The sequence below is a fragment of the Salvelinus fontinalis genome, chromosome 21 (assembly GCF_029448725.1).
Source record: "Salvelinus fontinalis isolate EN_2023a chromosome 21, ASM2944872v1, whole genome shotgun sequence".
In the NCBI taxonomy this organism is placed as follows: domain Eukaryota; kingdom Metazoa; phylum Chordata; class Actinopteri; order Salmoniformes; family Salmonidae; genus Salvelinus; species Salvelinus fontinalis.
In genome coordinates, this window is record NC_074685.1 from 37,031,444 (window position 1) to 37,051,338 (window position 19,895).

General features: G+C 42.3%; 1 protein-coding gene across 2 annotated transcripts in view; it reads right to left on the reverse strand.

The window, feature by feature from the left end:
• Positions 1 to 19,895, reverse strand: part of LOC129818813 (exosome RNA helicase MTR4-like) — a 47,743-nt gene that overhangs the window by 1,080 nt on the left and 26,768 nt on the right. Inside the window, exons 17-24 of one of the 2 annotated variants that reach the window (XM_055875070.1) lie at positions 19,628 to 19,696; positions 19,283 to 19,411; positions 17,008 to 17,118; positions 16,432 to 16,620; positions 12,159 to 12,322; positions 9,534 to 9,639; positions 1,869 to 1,925; positions 915 to 1,077 (exon numbers count right to left, since the gene is read on the reverse strand). In XM_055875070.1, the coding sequence (XP_055731045.1) occupies positions 915 to 1,077; positions 1,869 to 1,925; positions 9,534 to 9,639; positions 12,159 to 12,322; positions 16,432 to 16,620; positions 17,008 to 17,118; positions 19,283 to 19,411; positions 19,628 to 19,696 (988 nt within the window). Of the gene's footprint in view, positions 1 to 914; positions 1,078 to 1,868; positions 1,926 to 9,533; positions 9,640 to 9,691; positions 9,753 to 12,158; positions 12,323 to 16,431; positions 16,621 to 17,007; positions 17,119 to 19,282; positions 19,412 to 19,627; positions 19,697 to 19,895 lie in introns of those variants that run through there. The other variant, XM_055875071.1, reaches the window with a different exon arrangement.

The following is a 19,895-nucleotide window of genomic DNA, read 5'->3' on the forward strand; positions in this document are numbered from 1 at the left end:
GGTTCTAACTGAACTATACGATACCATGAGTACCAGCCACACCAAGGTTTGCCTCTCAGTGTGACCAGAACACCAACCCTCCTTATAAAAAAAAAAAAACAACCACAGTTTACAGCTTCACATGGAATCCAGAGCCAAAATCTCAGAAGGATCTGATAACTGAACTATGATCTGTGCGTCACAAAGAGGGGAGATGCATATTTTCCTGCTCATGTCAGGGTGAAATACCAGTCTTATCTCTAGAGTTACTTTGAAGAGAGAATGAGAGCATTAGGGGGGATGATCTGTTTCAGCTATTTCTCATAATTTTAAATCCTCTACACTCATGGTGCCTTAAAAGCTACAACCTGGGATTTGTTTTTCAGCAAAACAGCAGCTCTGTCACTTGTTTTGGTATGGGACTCGGGAAATGTAACCCCTCAAATTCATAGATGCCCGTCTAGATGCAAGGACAGACACGTGATGGTAGTAAACATATTTTGAAGCTATTCATTACACGAGGTAGAAATCTGTTATTCCCTGAATTGTACCTCAGAAAAACAGAAACCTTTCCAGCCATAAAGGACTAGGCCTACTGCCAATACAGAATGCAGAGAAAACCATATATTTCAACATGAGAGTTCATCACCCGGTCTTCTGGCTCTCTTTCCACGTACTACAACATGCCAGTTTGCAAAACAAATAAAAAGTTATCAACTGCTAGTCAGAGACATTGGCCAACAGAAAAACAACAATTGGAAGGCTGTCCATTAGATTGGCACTTACCTTGCACTGATTGCAAGTGGCTCTGGATAAGAATACCTGCTAAATGACTCAATGTAATGGGGCTACCCCACACGGAAACAGAAAACCTAAATTTGGAGCGCGCTGTCCATTTCTTAGGCACTGGACAGATAGAGCGCCAGGTGAGTTACCTTCAAAGACGTCGGTCATCTTGCAGATCTGGGCGAAAGTGGCGCCGTTAGCCCAGGTGTAGACCACGTCCATCAGGTGAGGCTTGAACTTGTCCAGGTAGGTATCCTCATCCACCTCCAGCTTAGCCTCCGCAGACACCTTGGCAACGCGCTTGGCACACTCCTGACAACCAGTTCCAGGTTTTATTACATCCATGTGACAGTCATGGGTTGCGTGTAAAATTACTTTAATAGTGCACTCATTTTGACCAGAGCCCTATGGATACTGGTCAAAAGTAGTGCACTACAATTGGGACAAGTCCAGATCCCGAAATACATTGCTATTGGGTATAGGCTAACATTAAAAAAAACAGAATTTAAAAAGGGAAAACAAACAAAAAGTACAAATGATAAGTACATGGCATTTCTTACACTTTGATTATACCATTTCAGCAAACATCCATTCACATGAAGGCAAACACTCAGGCAGGGAGACCCAATCTAATCTTTCACCAAACATCTAGATTGTAGACGGCGCTTCTAGCTGACAGGTTTCCGCAGACAGAAACAGCAGTAAGTCAATAGAATAGGTAGACTGGTTGGATTCCAAGTCAAACATACATTGCAGTGTAGATAAACATGTCGGTGTATGCCTTGGTTCACAAACAGCATGAGCTAAGTGTTAGAAACCACACATCGGAAAAGTAGACTAAACCAGGCCTGAGGGGTGCATCACAAAGCAGAATTAAAGTGTCGAGTTTGTTACCATCCCCGTTTCAATTCCATACGCAAGTTATTTAAATCATATTTAGAAAAGCCTGCTGCTAAACTCATTGGCTATATCCCAAACGGCACCGTATTCCCTACTGTCTCCAGTGCACTACTTTTGACCTGGGTTACACATATTGATCCTGCTTTGTAACCTATGCTAACCACCAGGACAGTGCTTATTCTGCTGGAGTGAATAGTGTTTACCTGCATCTGTCTCAGAGGTCCGGCCAGCTGCTCTGTCAGCTTGGGCATCTCGGTAACCTGAGGGGAAGGAAGAGAACAAAAACACAACGACGTTAGGTCTAAAGCGCTGGACACACCGCGACCACCTGCTGGGTGTCGAGGAGCAAACGTGTTTTTGCCAATTCAACACGTTGAATCATTTGAAAAATTGAAAATGTTGGCCGATACTGTGGTAAGAGCAGGATTATTGATCATTCTCTGCCTTCAGCAAGAACACTAAGGTAACCTGCCCAAACGACTACCGACCCGTAGCACTCACGTCTGTAGCCAAAAGTGTCAATGAAACGTTACTGCTGCCAGTAGGTTATTGATTTAAGGAGAAACATGCAGAGAGCTAGCTCAGTAATGGGAGCGAGCAGTTTTATGTTTCTTGACCTCATTTCTACGGTCTAGGCTACAGTGCCTTCAGGAATGTATCCGTACCTCTCGACTTAATCCACATTTTGTTGGGTCACAGGCCGAATTCAAAATGCATAAAATAATATTTTTTCCCCCTCTCACCCATCTACACACAATACCCCATAATAACAAAGTGAAAACACGTTTTTAGAAATATTAACACATATTTGTAAATTATTGTAAATGAAGTAAAGAAATCTCATGTACATAAGTATTCATACCCCTTTGCAATGACACTCCAAATTGAGCTCCGCTGCATCCAATTTCCTTTGATCATCTTTGAGATGTCACTACAACTTGATTGGAGTCCACCTGAGGCCAATTCAATTGTTTGGACAAGATTTAAAAAGAAAACTGTCTTTAAGGTCCCACAGTTGACAGTGCATGTCAGAGCAGAAACTACACCATGAAGTCCAATGAACTGTCCGTTGAGCTCCGAGATAGAATTGATGATACATCTGGGGAAGGTTTTAAAACAATTTATAGAGTGTTGAAAGCTTCCAATCGCACAGTGGTCGCCATCATTGGGGGGGAAATATATATATATATATATATATATATATATATATATATTGATCTACCCAGACTATGGCTAGAGCTGGCCGTCCAACCAAACTGATCAACCGGGCAAGAAGGACCTTGGTCAGGGAGGTGACCAAGAACCCAATGACCACGCTGACAAAACTATATCCTTGGCTGAGATGGGAGAACCTGTCACAAGAACAACAGTCTCCACAGCACTTTACCAATCTGGGCTTTATGGGAGAGTAGCCAGACAGAAGTCTTCCTGAGAAAAAGGCACATGACAGCACACCTGGAGTTCACAAAAATCCCATTGAAAGTCTGGAAAGACTTGAAGATTGCTGCTCCCCATATAAATTAACAGAGCTTGAGAAAATCTGCAAGGAAGAACGGGAGAAAAGCTGATACACTCAAGACAACTCAAATCTGTAATCACCGTCAAAGGTGCTTCTACAAAGTTTTGACCCAGGGGTGTGAATACTTATGTAAATTAGATATTTCTGTAATTCATTCTCAAAAAATTTTGCTACCATTTTTAAAACATGTTTTCACTTTGTCATTATGGGATATTGTGTGTAGATGGGTAAGATATATTTTTATTTAATACATTTTCAATCTAGACTAACAAAATGTGGAATAAGTCAAGGGGTATGAATACTTTGAAGGCACTGTAAATGTTTCTTCTCAAAAGGTCATGGATGACCGCAATGATGACCTTAGCCTTTTCTCCCGCCACATCAACTCTAGCTGGCTAAATGTCTGACTGGTAAAGGTCACAGATTGCTGTCCACTCTCCAGGTAGTCACCATTGTTACCCTTGCTAATAGTAAGTCAAATATTGTTAAATTGACTTAAGACAAAGTTAAGTCAAAAACATGATTACATACATAAATAAACTCAGGAGATGCACCGAAGTACTTAATGCAGCTGGTGGCCACACCAGATACTGACTTACTTTTGAACCCCCCTTTGTTCAGGGACACAATCAATTTCTGTTAGTCACATGTCTGTGGAACTTGTTCAGTTTATGTCGCAGTTGTTGAATCTTGTTATGTTCATAATATTTACACATGTGAAGTTTGCTGAAAATAAACGCAGTTGACAGTGAGAGGACGTTTCTTTTTTTGCTAAGGTTACACACACACACACACACACACACACACACACACAGTACCAGTCAAAAATTTGGAAACCTACTCATTCAAGGGTTTTAATTTATTCTACATTGTAGAATAGTGAAGACCTAAAAACTACGAAATAACGCATATGGAATCATGTAGTAACCAAAAGTGTTAAATAAAAAAATATATTTTATATTTGAGATTTTACAAAGTAGCCACCTTTTGCTTTGATGACAGCTTTGCACACTTGGCATTCTCATTCCTTCTTAATACGTTTGAACCAATCAGTTGTGTTGTGACAAGGTAGGGGTGGAATACAGAAAATAGCCCTAATTGGTAAAAGACCTAGTCCATATTATGGCAATAAGCAAAGATAAATGACAGTCCATCATTACTTCAAGACATGAAGGTCAGTCAATCTGGAAAATGTCAAGAACTGAAAATTTCAGTCGCAAAAACCATTCAGTGCTATGAAATTGGTTCTCATGATGACCGCCACAGGGTTCGCTCTTCTGCAGAGTATATGTTCCTTAACTGCACCTCAGAAATTGCAGCCCAAATAAATTCTTCAGAGTTCAAGTAAACAGACATCAACTATTCAGAGGAGACTTAGTAAAATCAGGCCTTCATGGTTGAATTGCTGCAAAGAAACCACTACTAAAGGACACCAATAAGAAGAAGAGACTTGCTTGGGCCATTAGACCGGTGGAAATCTGTCCTTTGGTCTGACGAGTCCAAATTTGAGCATTTTGGCTCCAACCGCCATGTCTTTGTGAGACGCAGAGTAGGAGAACGGATGATCTCCACATGTGTGGTTCCCAACGTGAAGCATGGAGGCGGTGGTGTGATGGTGCTTTGCTGGTGACACTGTCAGTGATTTATTTAGAATTCAAGGCACACTTAACCAGCATGGCTACCACAGCATTTCACAGCAATACGCCATCCCATCTGGTTTGCACTTAGTGGGACTATCATTTGTTTTTCAACAGGACAATGACCCAAAACACACCTACAGACTGTGTAAGGGTTATTTGACCAAGGTGAGTGATAAGTGCTGCATCAGATGACCTGGCCTCCACAATCACCCGACTTCAACCCAAGTTGTCGGACTGCAGGGTGAAGGAAAAGCAGCCAACAAGTGGTCAGCATATGTGGGAACTCCTTCAAGACTGTTGGAAAAGCATTCCTCATGAAGCTGGTTGAGAGAATGCCATGGGTTTGCAAAGCTGTCATCAAGGCAAAGGGTGGCTTCTTTGCAACAGCTGGTGCACGATATCTAAGGAAGTCTCAAGCTATTGCTCGCCTAAGGTAAAGTATCTCATGATAAGCTGTAGACCACACTACCTACCGAGAGAGTTTGTCTGTATTCTTTGTAGCTGTTTACATACCACCACAATCAGAGGCTGGCACTAAGACAGCATTGAATGAGCTGTATTACACCATAAGCAAACAAGAAAAAGTTCACCCAGAGGCGGCGCTCCTAGTAGCCGGGGACTTTAATGCAGACCAAATTTCTATCAGCATGTTAAATGTGCAACCAGAGGAAAAATAACTTTGGACCAACAATACTCCACACACAGAGACGCATACAAAGCTCTCCATCACCCTCCATTTGGCAAATCATCAATACAGGACTAAGATCGAGTCGTATTACACCGGCTCTAACGCTCATCGGATGTGGCCGGAATTGCAAACCATTACAGACTACAAGGGGAAGCACAGCCGAGAGCTGCCCAGTGACACGAGCCTACCAGACGAGCTAAACTATTTCAATGCTCGAAGCAACTTGCTACGAGGCAAGTAACACAAACATGCATGAGAGCACCAGCTGTTCCGGAAGACCGTGATCACGCTTTCTACAGCCGATGTGAGTAAGACCTTTAAACAGGTCAACATCCACAAGGCTGCAGGGCCAGACGGATTACCAGGACGTGTACTGCGAGCATGCGCTGACTAACTGGAGAGTGTCTTAGCTGACAATTTCAACCTCTCCCTGTCAGAGTCTAATACCAACATGTTTTAAGCAGACCACCATAGTTCCTGTGCCCAAGAACACTAAGGTAACCTGCCCAAACGACTACCGACCCGTAGCACTCACGTCTGTAGCCATGAAGCACTTTGAAAGGCTGGTCATGGCTCACATCAACACCATCATCCCAGAAACCCTAGACCCACTCCAATTTGCATACTGCCCCAACAGATTTACAGATTATGCAATCCTCATTGCACTCCACACCGCCCTTTCCCACCTGGACAAAAGGAACACCTATGTGAGAATGATATTCATTGACTACAGCTCAGCGTTCAACACCATAGTACCCTCAAAGCTCATCGATAAGCTAAGGACCCTGGGACTAAACGCCTCCCTCTACAACTAGATCCTGGACTTCCTGACACGCCGCCCCTAGGTGGTAAGGGTAGGTAACAACACATTTGCAAAAGCTGATCCTCAACATAGGGGCCCCTCAGGGGTGTGTGCTCAGTCCCCTTCTGTACTCCCTGTTCACTCATGACTGCACGGCCAGGCCCGACTCCAACACCATTATTACATTTGCTGATGACACAGTGGTAGGCCTGATCACCGACAACAATGAGACAGCCAATAGGGGGGAGGTCAGAGAACTGGCCATGTGGTACCAGGACATCAACCTCTCCCTCAACGTGATCAAGACAAAGGAGAGGATTGTGGACTACAGGAAAAAGAGGACCGAGCACACCCCCATTCTCATTGACGGGGCTGCAGTGGAGCAGGTTGAGAGCTTCAAGTTCCTTGGTGTCCACATCAACAAATTAACATGATCCAAGCACACCAAGACAGTCGTGAAGAGGGCACGACAAAACCTATTCCCCCTCAGGAGACTGAAAAGATTTGGCATGGTTCCTCAGATCCTCAAAAAGGTTCTACAGCTGCACCATCGAGAGCATCCTGACTGGTTGCATCACTGCCTGGTATGTCAACTGCTCTGGCCGCATGGCACGACAGAGCCTAGCGCGAATGGCCCAGTACATCACTGGGGCCAAGCTTCCTGCCATCCAGGACCTCTATACCAGGCAGTGTCAGAGGAAGGCCCTAAAAATTGTCAAAGACTCCAGCCACCCTAGACTGTTCTCCCTGCTACCGCACGGAAACCGGAGCGCCTAGTCTAGGTCCAAGAGGCTTTTGAAACAGCTTCTACCTCCAAGCCATAAGACTCCTGAACATCTCGTCAAATTGCTACCCAGACTATTTGCAGTGCCCCCCTTACACCACTGCCACTCTGTTGTCATCTATGCATAGTCACTTTAATAACTCTACCTACATGTACATACTACCTCAAATAACCGGTGCCACCACACATCGACTCTGTATCGGTATCCCCCTGTATATAGTCTCGCTATTGTTATTTTCACTGGTACTCTTTAATTACTTGTTACTTTTATTTCTTATTCTTATCTGTATTTTTTTTAACCTGAAATGTTGGTTAGGGGCTCGTAAGTAAGCATTTCACTGTAAGGTCTACACCTGTTGTATTCGGCGTATGTGACTAATAAAAACTGATTTGACTTTGAAGAACCTCATATATAAAATATATTTTGTTTAACACTTTTTATTTATTTTTTGGTCCCGTGTGGCTCAGTTGGTAGAGCATGGCGCTTGCAACGCCAGGGTTGTGGGTTCAATTCCCACGGGGGGACCAGGATGAATATGTATGAACTTTCCAATTTGTAAGTCGCTCTGGATAAGAGCGTCTGCTAAATGACTTAAATGTAAATGTAAATGTTTTTTGGTTACTACATGATTCCATTTTTGTTATTCTACAATGTAGAAAATAATAAAAAGAAAAACCCTTGAATGAGTAGGTGTGTCAACTTTTGACTGGTACTGTATATATATATCGACTCTATGAGGTTGGAATAATACTGTGAAAATTACATTCATGTCCTTTTAGTGTAAGGGTTGTGGTAAATTAGTTAACAGACCAATAAGAAAGTTAAATTAGTTAAAAGGAAAACTCCACCCAAAAAGTATATTTTTTAAAACTAGATTTCTGACATGCAAAACCAACAATGGACTAATGAAACAAATACCAAAATATAGTTTTTGGATGGAATTTTCCTTTAACAGACCAATAACAAATCTCTCTGCCAATAACAGCTCATTTTCAGTTTTCCCCTCCCCACCCAGACTACTCCCAGACAGTCTTAGCAAAATTATTGCTTGAGAAATTGCTGTTTGCTAAGAAGCTATTTTTGTTTTCAATTAAAATGGTTGAAAAAAACTCAGTATGGTAATTAACTGTTACTCAAAATTGATATTGATATTAAGAACTGCTGCATTGGACCTTTAAAGGTCAGTGGTGAAGTGAAAGTCTACCTCCTGCAGATGGGGGGATACAAGACCGTTAACCACATTTTTGTCTTTATAAAGATTCCCACTTGTTTGTGGGAAATAATAATTAGTGTGACTATCTTGATCCCATTTCCCACTCTCCCATGGCAGTGCCTCAGGCCCCCAAAGCTCCCTCTCTGTGCCCTACTCCCAAGCCTATTCTGTCTCTGGCTCAGTGCCCTGTGTGACGCCCCATTAACCCCTGATGTTTTTAGCCTGTCATGAGATCTTCTCTGCCTGCCTGCCTCAGCCCTCACCAGCTTCTCCAGCAGCAGCAGCAGGTGGAAGCTCTCCCTCCACACAGAGAAGAGGGAGCAGCTGCATAAATATCAACATACAGCACACTGTAGCCTTTATGCGGGGAAGTGGGGCGACAGGACACTGGATGACAGCTGCATGTGAATGTCACAGAGCTGATCTGCTAACAGACACAGAGGCATGAGAGACAGAGAGAGCGAGACAGAGAGAGAGAGAGACAGAGAGACTTGCAGGCAGTAGATATGACATGATACATATAGAAGCCTAAAACTAAATTGCAGTATAGACAGTAGACATGATAATACACGAACACAGAGCTAGACCCTTAAATGTAGTGTTGACATGAGGCACACACGGCACTAGACCTTTGCTCAAGAACACACCTGTACTGTCATTACACTACGACACTCAAAACACATGGAGCTAGAACGACCAGCATTTCACGCCCACCACTAAGCTGGAACACACCCTTACTGAGGGCTGCCATACTGAGAGCAGCAGTGAAGAGGCTGTGGCGCCCTGCTTACAGAGAACAATGAACACTCCGAGAGGAGAAACGTGCCGGAGAATTAACTTTTGGCAGAGTGACCACCTGCCTGTACGATGGAGTTTAAAGAGTGGACTTTGCCATTGGGGAGGTCAATAATCGAGGAGGCCAAGACAAAAAGTCTTCAAACATTTGACACAGGAATTCCTTGTTTTGAGAGGAAGCATCAAGAGGATGTACTGAGGATTTGATTAATTTAAACACTTAACATTCAAGATATGGGAAGATTAGACTACTATCAGACTTGAAGTAATAGGTCAAAGCGCTTTTAGTGAAGGGTGTAAGAAATGCCGTGACGACATTTGAAGTTGAAGAGTGGGGGGGGGAAGAAGATTGTTGCTTATCCAGCCAAAAGTATGTTTTAACTGATTGCGCAGGAAAAGACGTGTGTGTGTGTGTGTGCGACTTACGTTCTCCTGGAAGACGAAGACGCTGAGTAGAGCGGTAACCTGTTCTGCGGACAGATCGTTGAACAGGCCGTTGAACACCATCTCAGTCAGTAGAAGCTCATCAGCACTGGATCAAAACACAGGTCTCAGACCAGTCAGTGGTTTTTAATAGCATGTTGATATAGATAACTGTTCTAAGAACAGCTGAACACCATCTCAGTCAGTAGAAGCTCATCAGCACTGGATCAAAACACAGGTCTCAGACCAGTCAGTGGTTTTTAATGGCATGTTGATATGTTCTAAGAACAGCTGAACACCATCTCAGTCATCAGCAGCCAGGGGTTAAAGCAACAAACAAAAAATCCCATGAGAAACTTAAGCAGATCGCAGATGGATTGTCTGGGGCCAAGTTAACGTCAAATTTCATGTAAGAAAGTCATGACCATCATATCTTTTTTTATGTGTATTAAACTGCGAGTTTGGACAATTCCAGTCCTCCCCAGGATAACGTTTATATGGAAGCACTGAGAAGCTTAGTTCTGGTAACTTTTTTAGAAAGGACATTATACTCCAAAATGAATGAAAATAAAATGATGCAGACAGACTCAAATATGTCCACCTCCAGAAATTATGCCCAAAACATATTGGTAAAAATGAGAATTATTTTTTAGATATTGGACCATGTATATAACCTATGCATGATCTGCATTATCAGATGTGCTATTAGCAATAAGACGTATCACCTGTAGCTCAACTGATGCAGCATAGTGGCTATAAAATGCACATAGGCTGGAGCATGTAGTTTGTGCATCTGCATTTACCCCATTGGAAACATCCTGATTGTTATTATTAATACTTATTAAATAATGACAAATTATTATTCGCTAGAAAAATCTTACGTTTTTATTACAAAGTATGTCATTGCCCTTTTAAGATTGTCCCCTTGGAGATCTTGCGTAGTGATGGACATTCCGAGTCTCTTTTGTGAGCCGAATCATTTGGCTACATTCACCTAAAAGAGACATTCATTTGGCTCCCAAACGGCTCTTTGTTCAGTAATGCTTACAAATTGACCTAAAACCATTCATTTGGCTCCCAAACGGCTCTTTGTTCAGTAATGCTTACAAATTGACCTAAAACCATTCATTTGGCTCCCAAACGGCTCTTTGTTCAGTAATGCTTACAAATTGACCTAAAACCATTCATTTGGCTCCCAAACGGCTCTTTGTTCAGTAATGCTTACAAATTGACCTAAAACCATTCATTTGGCTCCCAAACGGCTCTTTGTTCAGTAATGCTTACAAATTGACCTAAAACCATTCATTTGGCTCCCAAACGGCTCTTTGTTCAGTAATGCTTACAAATTGACCTAAAACCATTCATTTGGCTCCCAAACGGCTCTTTGTTCAGTAATGCTTACAAATTGACCTAAAACCATTCATTTGGCTCCCAAACGGCTCTTTGTTCAGTAATGCTTACAAATTGACCTAAAACCATTCATTTGGCTCCCAAACGGCTCTTTGTTCAGTAATGCTTACAAATTGACCTAAAACCATTCATTTGAAGCATTGGAGTGTCAGCAACAATCCTGCAAGTCAGTTTGATGCACACAGTTTAACAGAGAAAATAAAATGTTTGAGAACACATTTGGGGATACAGTGAGCTCCAATATGATATTTATGCGTCTGACTTTCTCACTCATTATTATTCACGATTCAGTCGGGATTATCCGTAATCATGGTAGCGTCCACATTAATGTAGAACTGAGTAGAAACATATATTCTTATTTACAATAAAAGTGACTCCAAAATGGCAATACTTTATTCACCATTTATTTCTATTTGGCACAAAATAATCTGAAACAACCAAAACGAAGAGCAAACACATCCAACAAATGTGTTGAGTCAAAAGCATGATGTAGTCATTGTGTGCTAGGAATACGCGACCAAATACTACACTTTTGACTACTTTAATACACAAGTGAATTTGTCCCAACACTTTTGGTCTCCTAAAATGTACAGAAAGTGCTGTAATTTCTAAACCACAGAATCCAGACATAATTTAATTAAACAATATTCAAAAATATATTGACCCGGGCAAATGAATCTCCTACTAAGTTAATCATAAGACACTTAAAATGCATCAGTGATTTAGTTTCCTGCAACTTTCTGACACACAAGAATGCCCCAGTATGTGTGTGTGGTGAGTATGTCTACACTGTGTAGCTGTTAGCAATTATGCTAACTATAACCACCTGGTAGAGATGGAAAGGCTTTCCCAAAAACATTCTCAATTAAATGTTACCTACAAAGTAGCTTATGCCTACCTGGCAGAATGATATGATTATTGGCATTAGTCAAGTGACCATTTGCTTTGCAAACTCTGCAATCACATCGGCAACCAAACCATGGGCCCTGGTGCACACTTGAATTAAAAGGGTAACTATACACCCAAACCCACAAAATTCTTATATTTTTTTCCCAGACCTGAAAAGTAGTCTCTTGATGTGTTTTAAGCATTGTTGTGGAATTTTTACGATATAAAAAAAAAGCTATTGAGAGCAAAAACATGAAGAGACAAAAATAAAACCAATTTTATAGGGCCCTATTTGGGTAAAGTGTTACCGGTGGCTTTTCCTTTCCTTACCTGCTGATCTCACAGGCCACTCGGCCCTTCATTTCGATCACATCCGAGGAAGAGGCAAACCCGAGACGCCTCAGGACGCGCTTCCTGCACTTGAGCTCGTCCATCTGCAGCACGGTTCGAGCCTTCTTCAGCTCCCGCTTGGCCCCTTTGATATCCCCCGCAATCTGACAGACACAGGATAACATGACACTTGAAACCCATTGCGCCCTACTAAGGAACCACATGACGAAAATATTACTGATCTCAGTGCTAACAACCAGACCATAGACCGCTTTCAAGGAAACAAATATGTACATTTGTCATTAGGCTGACCAATCCATTTAAAATGTACCATTTTATTCAAATCACAAGGCCATAGTGCGACGTTTTGAGAGTCCAGATGAGCATTTGTCGTGCATGACTGAAGCTGCAAACTGTGGCATTCAATCCAATCAGAGCTCAGCCATAGCCAAGACTGACAGCCGAGAGGGAGATGGTGGTTAACAGTCTTGGTCTGTTCGGGGCAGTTGTTTTCCTCTCCACCACACACAGTGCCCAAGTGTCCCTGCTTAAAACCATTATCCAATTACAGGCTCACCCAACACACATCATGCTGCAGGGAGTCTGACTGACCACAGGGGCGACTAGACAACACCAGTATTAGGTAACCTCAGTCGGCACAGCTCTAGAGTCAGATGTTTTTTTTTTTTTACATATGTCGTGGAGTATACAGGTTACGAGATGTGGGCGCCGAGTGATATCACTTAGTAAAGTAAAAGTGTGTGTAAGGTACAGATGGGGTTTGAAAAATTTGGATATTCGAAATAGGTCTACATGTTTTTTTTCAATGTACGTTTTTAACCGGAGCATTGCTTTGATTAACCAACATTTCAATTTGTCATTTAGCAGACGCTTTTATTCAAAGAGATTCAGGGTGTTCACACTATGTCCCTTACAGACAACTTTTGTGAACTCGGCGCGGTACGCTTCATTTTTTTGTGCAGTGTGAACACGCCAAAGGAACTCAGACCTGTCAAAAGTGCCCCGAAGCGAACAAAACTGAGACCAATCTCAGAGGTGGTCCGAGTTTAGTTCGCTTGAATTCCACCATCCGGTTCCCTTTAAGGACACTGAACACAAAGCTCCCCAGGTTCACTTGTCATTATTCCCACACCACACACTAGACTACGGCAACACTGTTTCACCTGCCATAATGCCATAAATGAGAAGATGAGCAGGTTCGTGGAAAAGCTTTGGGATAGCTTTGGATATTGATTAGCGATTGTCAAGGATTTACAGAAAGAAAGTTTTGGGTTCAGATTATTTGTTTGCAATATGTGATCTAAAGGCTAAGAGAGCATCATAAATTGTTCATTCAATTGTGGGGTTTGAATAGTGCGCCAAGACAACATATTTGGAGAGAATTACAACAGGGTACAAAATCAATTCTAGGGGCAGTAGCCTACATTGGGTGTACAATTTTCAATTACAGCATTAATTCATCTGCAGTTTTTCTTCTGTTATTTATTCAGTTACCAATAATATTAAATGTTAATATTATCTTCTGATGACAATCATGTATAATCTTTTAACTAAATGCAATCTATCAGCTTCCAAATGTAAGTGGGTAAATCTCACTGTCCAATAACACATTCTGATGCAATGGCAGAGTGCATTGAGTGAATGTTGGAAAAAATATCTTGGCTCCTTCTAAACATAGCAATGTGAATGCAGAGAGGACTCGGACCTTATTCAAAGGCAAGGGCAGTGTGTCTACTTAGCTTCTTTTTTTGTTTTTACCTCAGAGTTCAATTTAAAGAGGACTCGGATCAATACTTATAGAGGCCTGTGTGTGAAAACAGTCTTACAGTAGTTAATGCATATATTTTCGTACCCCCCCCCAATGTACTGGTTCCCCATGGGAGTCGAACCCACAAGCGCCATGCTCAACCAACAGAGCCAGATAGGACCAATACACAAACAACAAGCTACACACGTGAAGGCCACCGGTCTGCTACCAGTCTTTCTCTGGGGAACACGTCATAAAATCTACATTGAAAGGTATGTTGTTTTATTCAATTGAAATGGCATGGTATATCCATGTAGTATGTAACAAAGTCAAACTGATATTTTTTATAAAATTTTGAAAAAGCCTGTGTTAAAACAGGCCTATCATTTTTTGGGGTGTAAAAATGAACACTCACAAGTTTCCAATACTAACGTCCGTTCGGACATTCGAATAACCATGCACATCCCTAGCGTAAGGTTATGCCTACGCATTTTATTCAAGCCCAAGTCATCCCAGAAAAAACACCCGGAATAGAACCAGCTTTGTGTTACTAGTGAAAGAGTACGTCTGTCCGTCTTCCCTGCTGTAGCAGGCCGATCAGTTGTGCAGTGGCCCAATCCCAGAGGCCAGGCAGAGGATTGGAGATCTTTTTCGAGCAGCTATAAATCTCACGTCATGCCTAATCAAACATGGTGTGTGTGTGTGTAATCTGGTTTATAGGGCTTTATCCCTTCCCATGCGTAGACATGTAATACATCCCACACACAGAGATAACAGAGGTCAAAGGTCATGACCTAGGCCAGTTGTAGGAGCAGGGAATGGAAAATATAAATAACTGACCCAGCATAGTACAGCTCTGGACTTAAAAGGAAAGATTCACCCATTTTGAATGCTATATTGCTTTTGTGCATCTCTGAGCGATGTTCAATCGATTCCAGGGTCATTTCATGGTTTCATGTGTATCTGAGTAATTGCCATTCAAAGCAGGCAGAAATCTGGTATTACGTAGCACTGTGATAAAGTCGCTCCGACTACACTGGAAGTTAACAGGAATACGACTTTTAGATCGCGAAAAGAGTCTATCCTACATGTTAGATTTCAATACCGGTGTCATAACGCGGGAGGTTGTCTTCCACATTTCTCCTATTTGTCCAACTCTTCAGTCCAGGGTGCATTGCATGGAGCCTTTGCATTGCCGCTGTGAACATCCGACTCCACTCTGCGAGGCACATCAATCTGCAGATTGAACATGGTGAGATTGTAGACTCCTAAATTGATAGTGCAGTTTGTTCAGGCGATTTTACAGCCAACTACCTACTTCACATGCTGAAACGTACTTGTATTATTGTACGTAGCTACCCAGCAAGCCGACAGACAGCATTACATGGGTTTTGTAGTCGACTTGAGCCGCAACAGATTTCCACATGTTGCTACCAACATTATGACAAAATGAAACATTTGTTCACAACAAAAATAGTTTTCACATGTGTTATATAACTCTGTAAATTACAGGAATGGGTGGTTTTGAATACATTTTTCCTTTAAAGCTGGAATATGTAACTTTTTGGGCTTCCCAACCAAATTCACATAGAAAGGTGTTATAAATCTGTCACTCTCATTGAAACAAGTCTAAGAAGCAGTAGATCTGTTCTATGTGTGCCATTTCTATGATTGCCATTCTTAAGTTTTGTTTTTGTGTCTTTTACATTTGGATTTGTACACCAGCTTCAAAACATGTGAAAATACAATATTTCTGGTTATGAAAAATATATTTCACAGCGGTTTAGATGGTACAATGATTCTATACACTATACTTGGTTGTTTTGTCACAAACTGAAATTAGGCATATTCTTAATTTTTGCAAACAGGAAATAGCGGAGCAATTTCTCCATAGTGCTTCTTCAACACTCATCGTCTCACAGGTACTTGGCCACACAAATATTAACTTTACTCCTCATTTCATAAATATCTCCCTCCTTGGCATTTCAGAGCCACAGCCAATTAAAGAGAGGCACAGTCGGTTGGTGCCGAACGTTCTGCCGTATTTAGATGAACGAAGGAGAGCGATCTCATTTCCATCGGATATTGTACTTCACCACACCCTATGCCTGTTTCTGTCAGTACGTGACCGTTTCCAGCTCAGACGGACAGGAAGAGACCAAAAACAATTGTTCTGATTTAGGCTAGATCTACGTAAGTGACAGGAAAAAAAGCAAGCCTTGGGGTGTGGGGCGCGTGGGGGATTTAGTACAGAAGCTTTGATTTACGTCGACAGGGGGGGGGAAACGATGTTCAAAATCAGTCAAATACTTTTCGTCAAAGTCCATGTTTGTTGAACCCCAACCTATCCACAAAACAAAATACCCATCAGCCCCACTGACAAGCCTCTCAATCATTACTTACTGACAGAACATTAAATGGTGCCAGCAACACACTGGGCAGTGTGGCCCTACGGGACATGAACCAACCAACCATCCCAAATACCACCACCCCACCCATCCTCACCAGGGCTTTCCTCTCGCAGAGGGAGTAGACGGCCTCCAGGCTGGGGTCAGAGTGCATGGGGTGGGAGTACATCCTGTGTTCGAATGCCTCCACCTTCTGGATGACCTTCTTCAGGCCCGGGTCCTTAATGCCCATGTCATCGATGGGGTCCAGAAGGGGGATGCCGTCCGGGAACCTCTTCTGCACCTCCTGTGTGGTGGAGACGGGACCAGAGAATGATCCATGATCACCGTTGACAAAGAGATGTATTCTATCTACAGTACTAGTCAAACGTTTGGACACCTACTTATTCACGGTTTTTCTACATTGTAGAATAATAGTGAAGACTAACACATATGGAATCGTGTAGTAACCAAAATGTTTATGATAAAGGTTTATCATGGTGTTGTGTCCTCCAGGAATGCAAACTGGTGAGGGCCCAAAAAGGTGACCACTGTTTTGCACGAAAAAAAAAGAAAAGAAAAATGTGCCTATTTTCAGAGTTGGGTTGTCACAATACCAACATTGTACTAATGATGTGATACCAGGCCAAGTATCACGATACCGAGAAGTATTTCGATACCACAGGGTTCTCACCTGTATGGATTTGAGCATGCTCTGTCGGTTGTCATAAGGCCGCAGGTCTTTGGGGCTGCAGAGGCGAACTGAACTGATGGAGGTCAGGAGGTGGAGCATCACAGGAACCACCTGATCAGAAGCAATACAAAATGATACGTATATTAGTTTATGCGTACAGTTACTATACAAACATCTACGTATCTATTTTACTTAGTATCAAACATTGTAGCTGTCATCACAGCCATCATCATTGACTGACGCAGGAGATCCTGAACACTAACGAAATGGGGTTTTAAATGCATATACAGAACTAAGACACAATTCTGTCTGCTGGTATGTCTACGGGATCTGTATATTGGCACAAACTGCAGAACACCCGATTCAACTAATCAACCTCTCCATTTAAATCAAATTTGATCCCCTAGTCTGTACTTTTTAATGCCAGAAAGGCCACTGGATATTGGTCTGCAGATCCCTCCAGTCCACACACTGCCAGATAGACGACACAGGCTACAGAGGAGCTAGAAGAGCTTGGGGAGAGAGGGACTTTGCCGTACTTTGACAGTGAAGGGGAAGATATGAGGGAGAGAGTGGGGAGAGAAAGAGAGGCTTTGCTTTGACAGAGGGATTCGTCGTAACGCGTTTAACAGGAGCGAGCCCAGAAAGCAGGGCCAGACAGCATTTCAGCTAGAGTTTAAAGGCTCCTCTGAGATATGGAAGAATAATACGAGACAAGAGACAGGCAGGCAGCTAAAGTCATCTAGATCTAGACAGAGCTCACAGAGTAGTTTAGGACAGGAGGACTGCACTAAATAACAAGACAGAATCTAAAAGGACTCGTGCAAAATGGAGGAAACGTGCATAGGCAGCAAAAGAAGCAGCAGTTTTAATGCATGGTACTTGGCAAACTTGGGTTCAAATACTATTTGAAGTCTTTCAAATAGTTTGAGCGTTCGATTTAGCCTGCCGGGAGTGCCAGGTGGGCGAGTGTTGTAGTTGGGAGTTCTCTATTGGTTCCATTGCAACAGGCAAGCTCAATCATGCACAGATACAGTATTTGAAATGATTCAAACAGTATTTGAACCCAGGTGTGGTGGTATTTGGGTAGAAGACAGCCGATATAGTGAGAAGGGGAGACAGAGAGAGCAAGGGGGATATGGGATATATATGAGAGAGGGAGAGAGAAAGAGAGGGATGAAATCTTTTTTTTTTTAAAGTGTCTGTGCCCATATGAACATAAACTAAGACAGAGAGTGTGTGTGCGCGTGTGTGTCTGTGTGTGTGTGTGTGTGGATACGAACCTAAACTGAGAGAAGTCTCAAAGTTTACATGGTGTTTATATTATATGGAGGGTTACAAAACCAAAGGAAAATAAATACATGTTTTAAACGAGGGGCATCGATCCCGACCACACCATTCACGGTGTTTCAATGTGAACATGAAGAGACGGTATAAGACAACTAATGACATAGCATACAAGCTAATTCCTCCTGAAAACAGAGATATAATATGTGTTCCATCTCATTACGTGGTTGTTGCTTTAAGTTAAAGGGACGCTCCAGGACACAGCACAGCAGCAGTTTCCCCATTAACGACTTGGCAGTGTTTGATTTCCTTCAGGCTCAAGGACAGTTACAGTGTAGTAACCCCTCCCATAAATGACTTGTGTGTGTGGTCTACATTCTAGAAAGAACCACTTCAATGTTGGATTCCATCCTGCGGCAGACCACCAAACCAGGAGTACATAGTGTCCAGTGATATTATTGTATCACAGCATTGCATTGGCTATATCTGAACTTGTAAACCATCAGGTCTTTTGACTCTGTGTGAGGCCATATAGGGTCAAAAGTAGTGCACTAGGGCAGTGGTTCCCCCCTTCCATCATTGGGGAACATCCCACACCTTGATCCCCCTGCATTTCTATACATTTCACCATGGGGGTGGATTTTTCCTGCAATTCTACACATTTTGCCATGTCTAATGTGATGTCGGAGCGACTCAAACATTACAATATCTATGAGCAAAAAAAAAAACCAAGCTAAAAACTTGAAGCTGACATGGGCTAGATCTGGGCATTTGTGACAAGTTATAAATAGCTCTGCAATTCCCAATAAAAGGTCTACAATACTTAATTTCAAAATTGCACCTTGTGCATTCTACTATTACAACTTAAGAGTAAGTTGAAAGCCTGAGTCCCCCCCCCCCCAAAAAAAAAGGAAAAAGAAAAAAGGGACCACCGCAATAGAGCGCCATTTCTGACGGAGCCACGTCGTCCCCCATCATATGTACCCACCTGCATTTCACCCTTCTCCCCAGCGGCAGCAGGTTTGGCAGCCTCTGTGGCGGTCTTCTTCACACTCTCCTTACTACAGTGGACCAGCACCTCTACCACGTATAGAGGGTCTGCGTCACCCGTAATGGCCTGGAGGGAAACAATCACATACCCTCAACATGGGTGCAACACTAAGCAGTATGGGGTAACCTAAAGGACAAAAAATGCATAACACAGAACCCCAAAACACATGCGATAAAAACAAGCTATAACACAAGTTGTATCTACATTGTATTCCGTTTTCAGTTTTTAAAAAAGGCCGTTTTCACAGATCCTTTCTGATAACATTCAACATATCAAAATTACCTTGACGTTTGACTTCTTTGAGAAATTAACAACCACGCCCCACCCAAAGTCAGCATCTTCGTTTTTGACCTGGAAAATAGTTCAACATTATAGGTACGTCTGTACGTACAACAAAACACTCATATTGTTCCTTATCTCAGAAAAACTACGTTGGGGAAAAAAATTAAAAATAATCTCCATAAGCCCTTTTGAACAGCACATGAAGACTAAAGAACGATGGTGTACATGTTGTCTTTGGGCTGTGCTACATTGCAAGTACTTGAGTTGG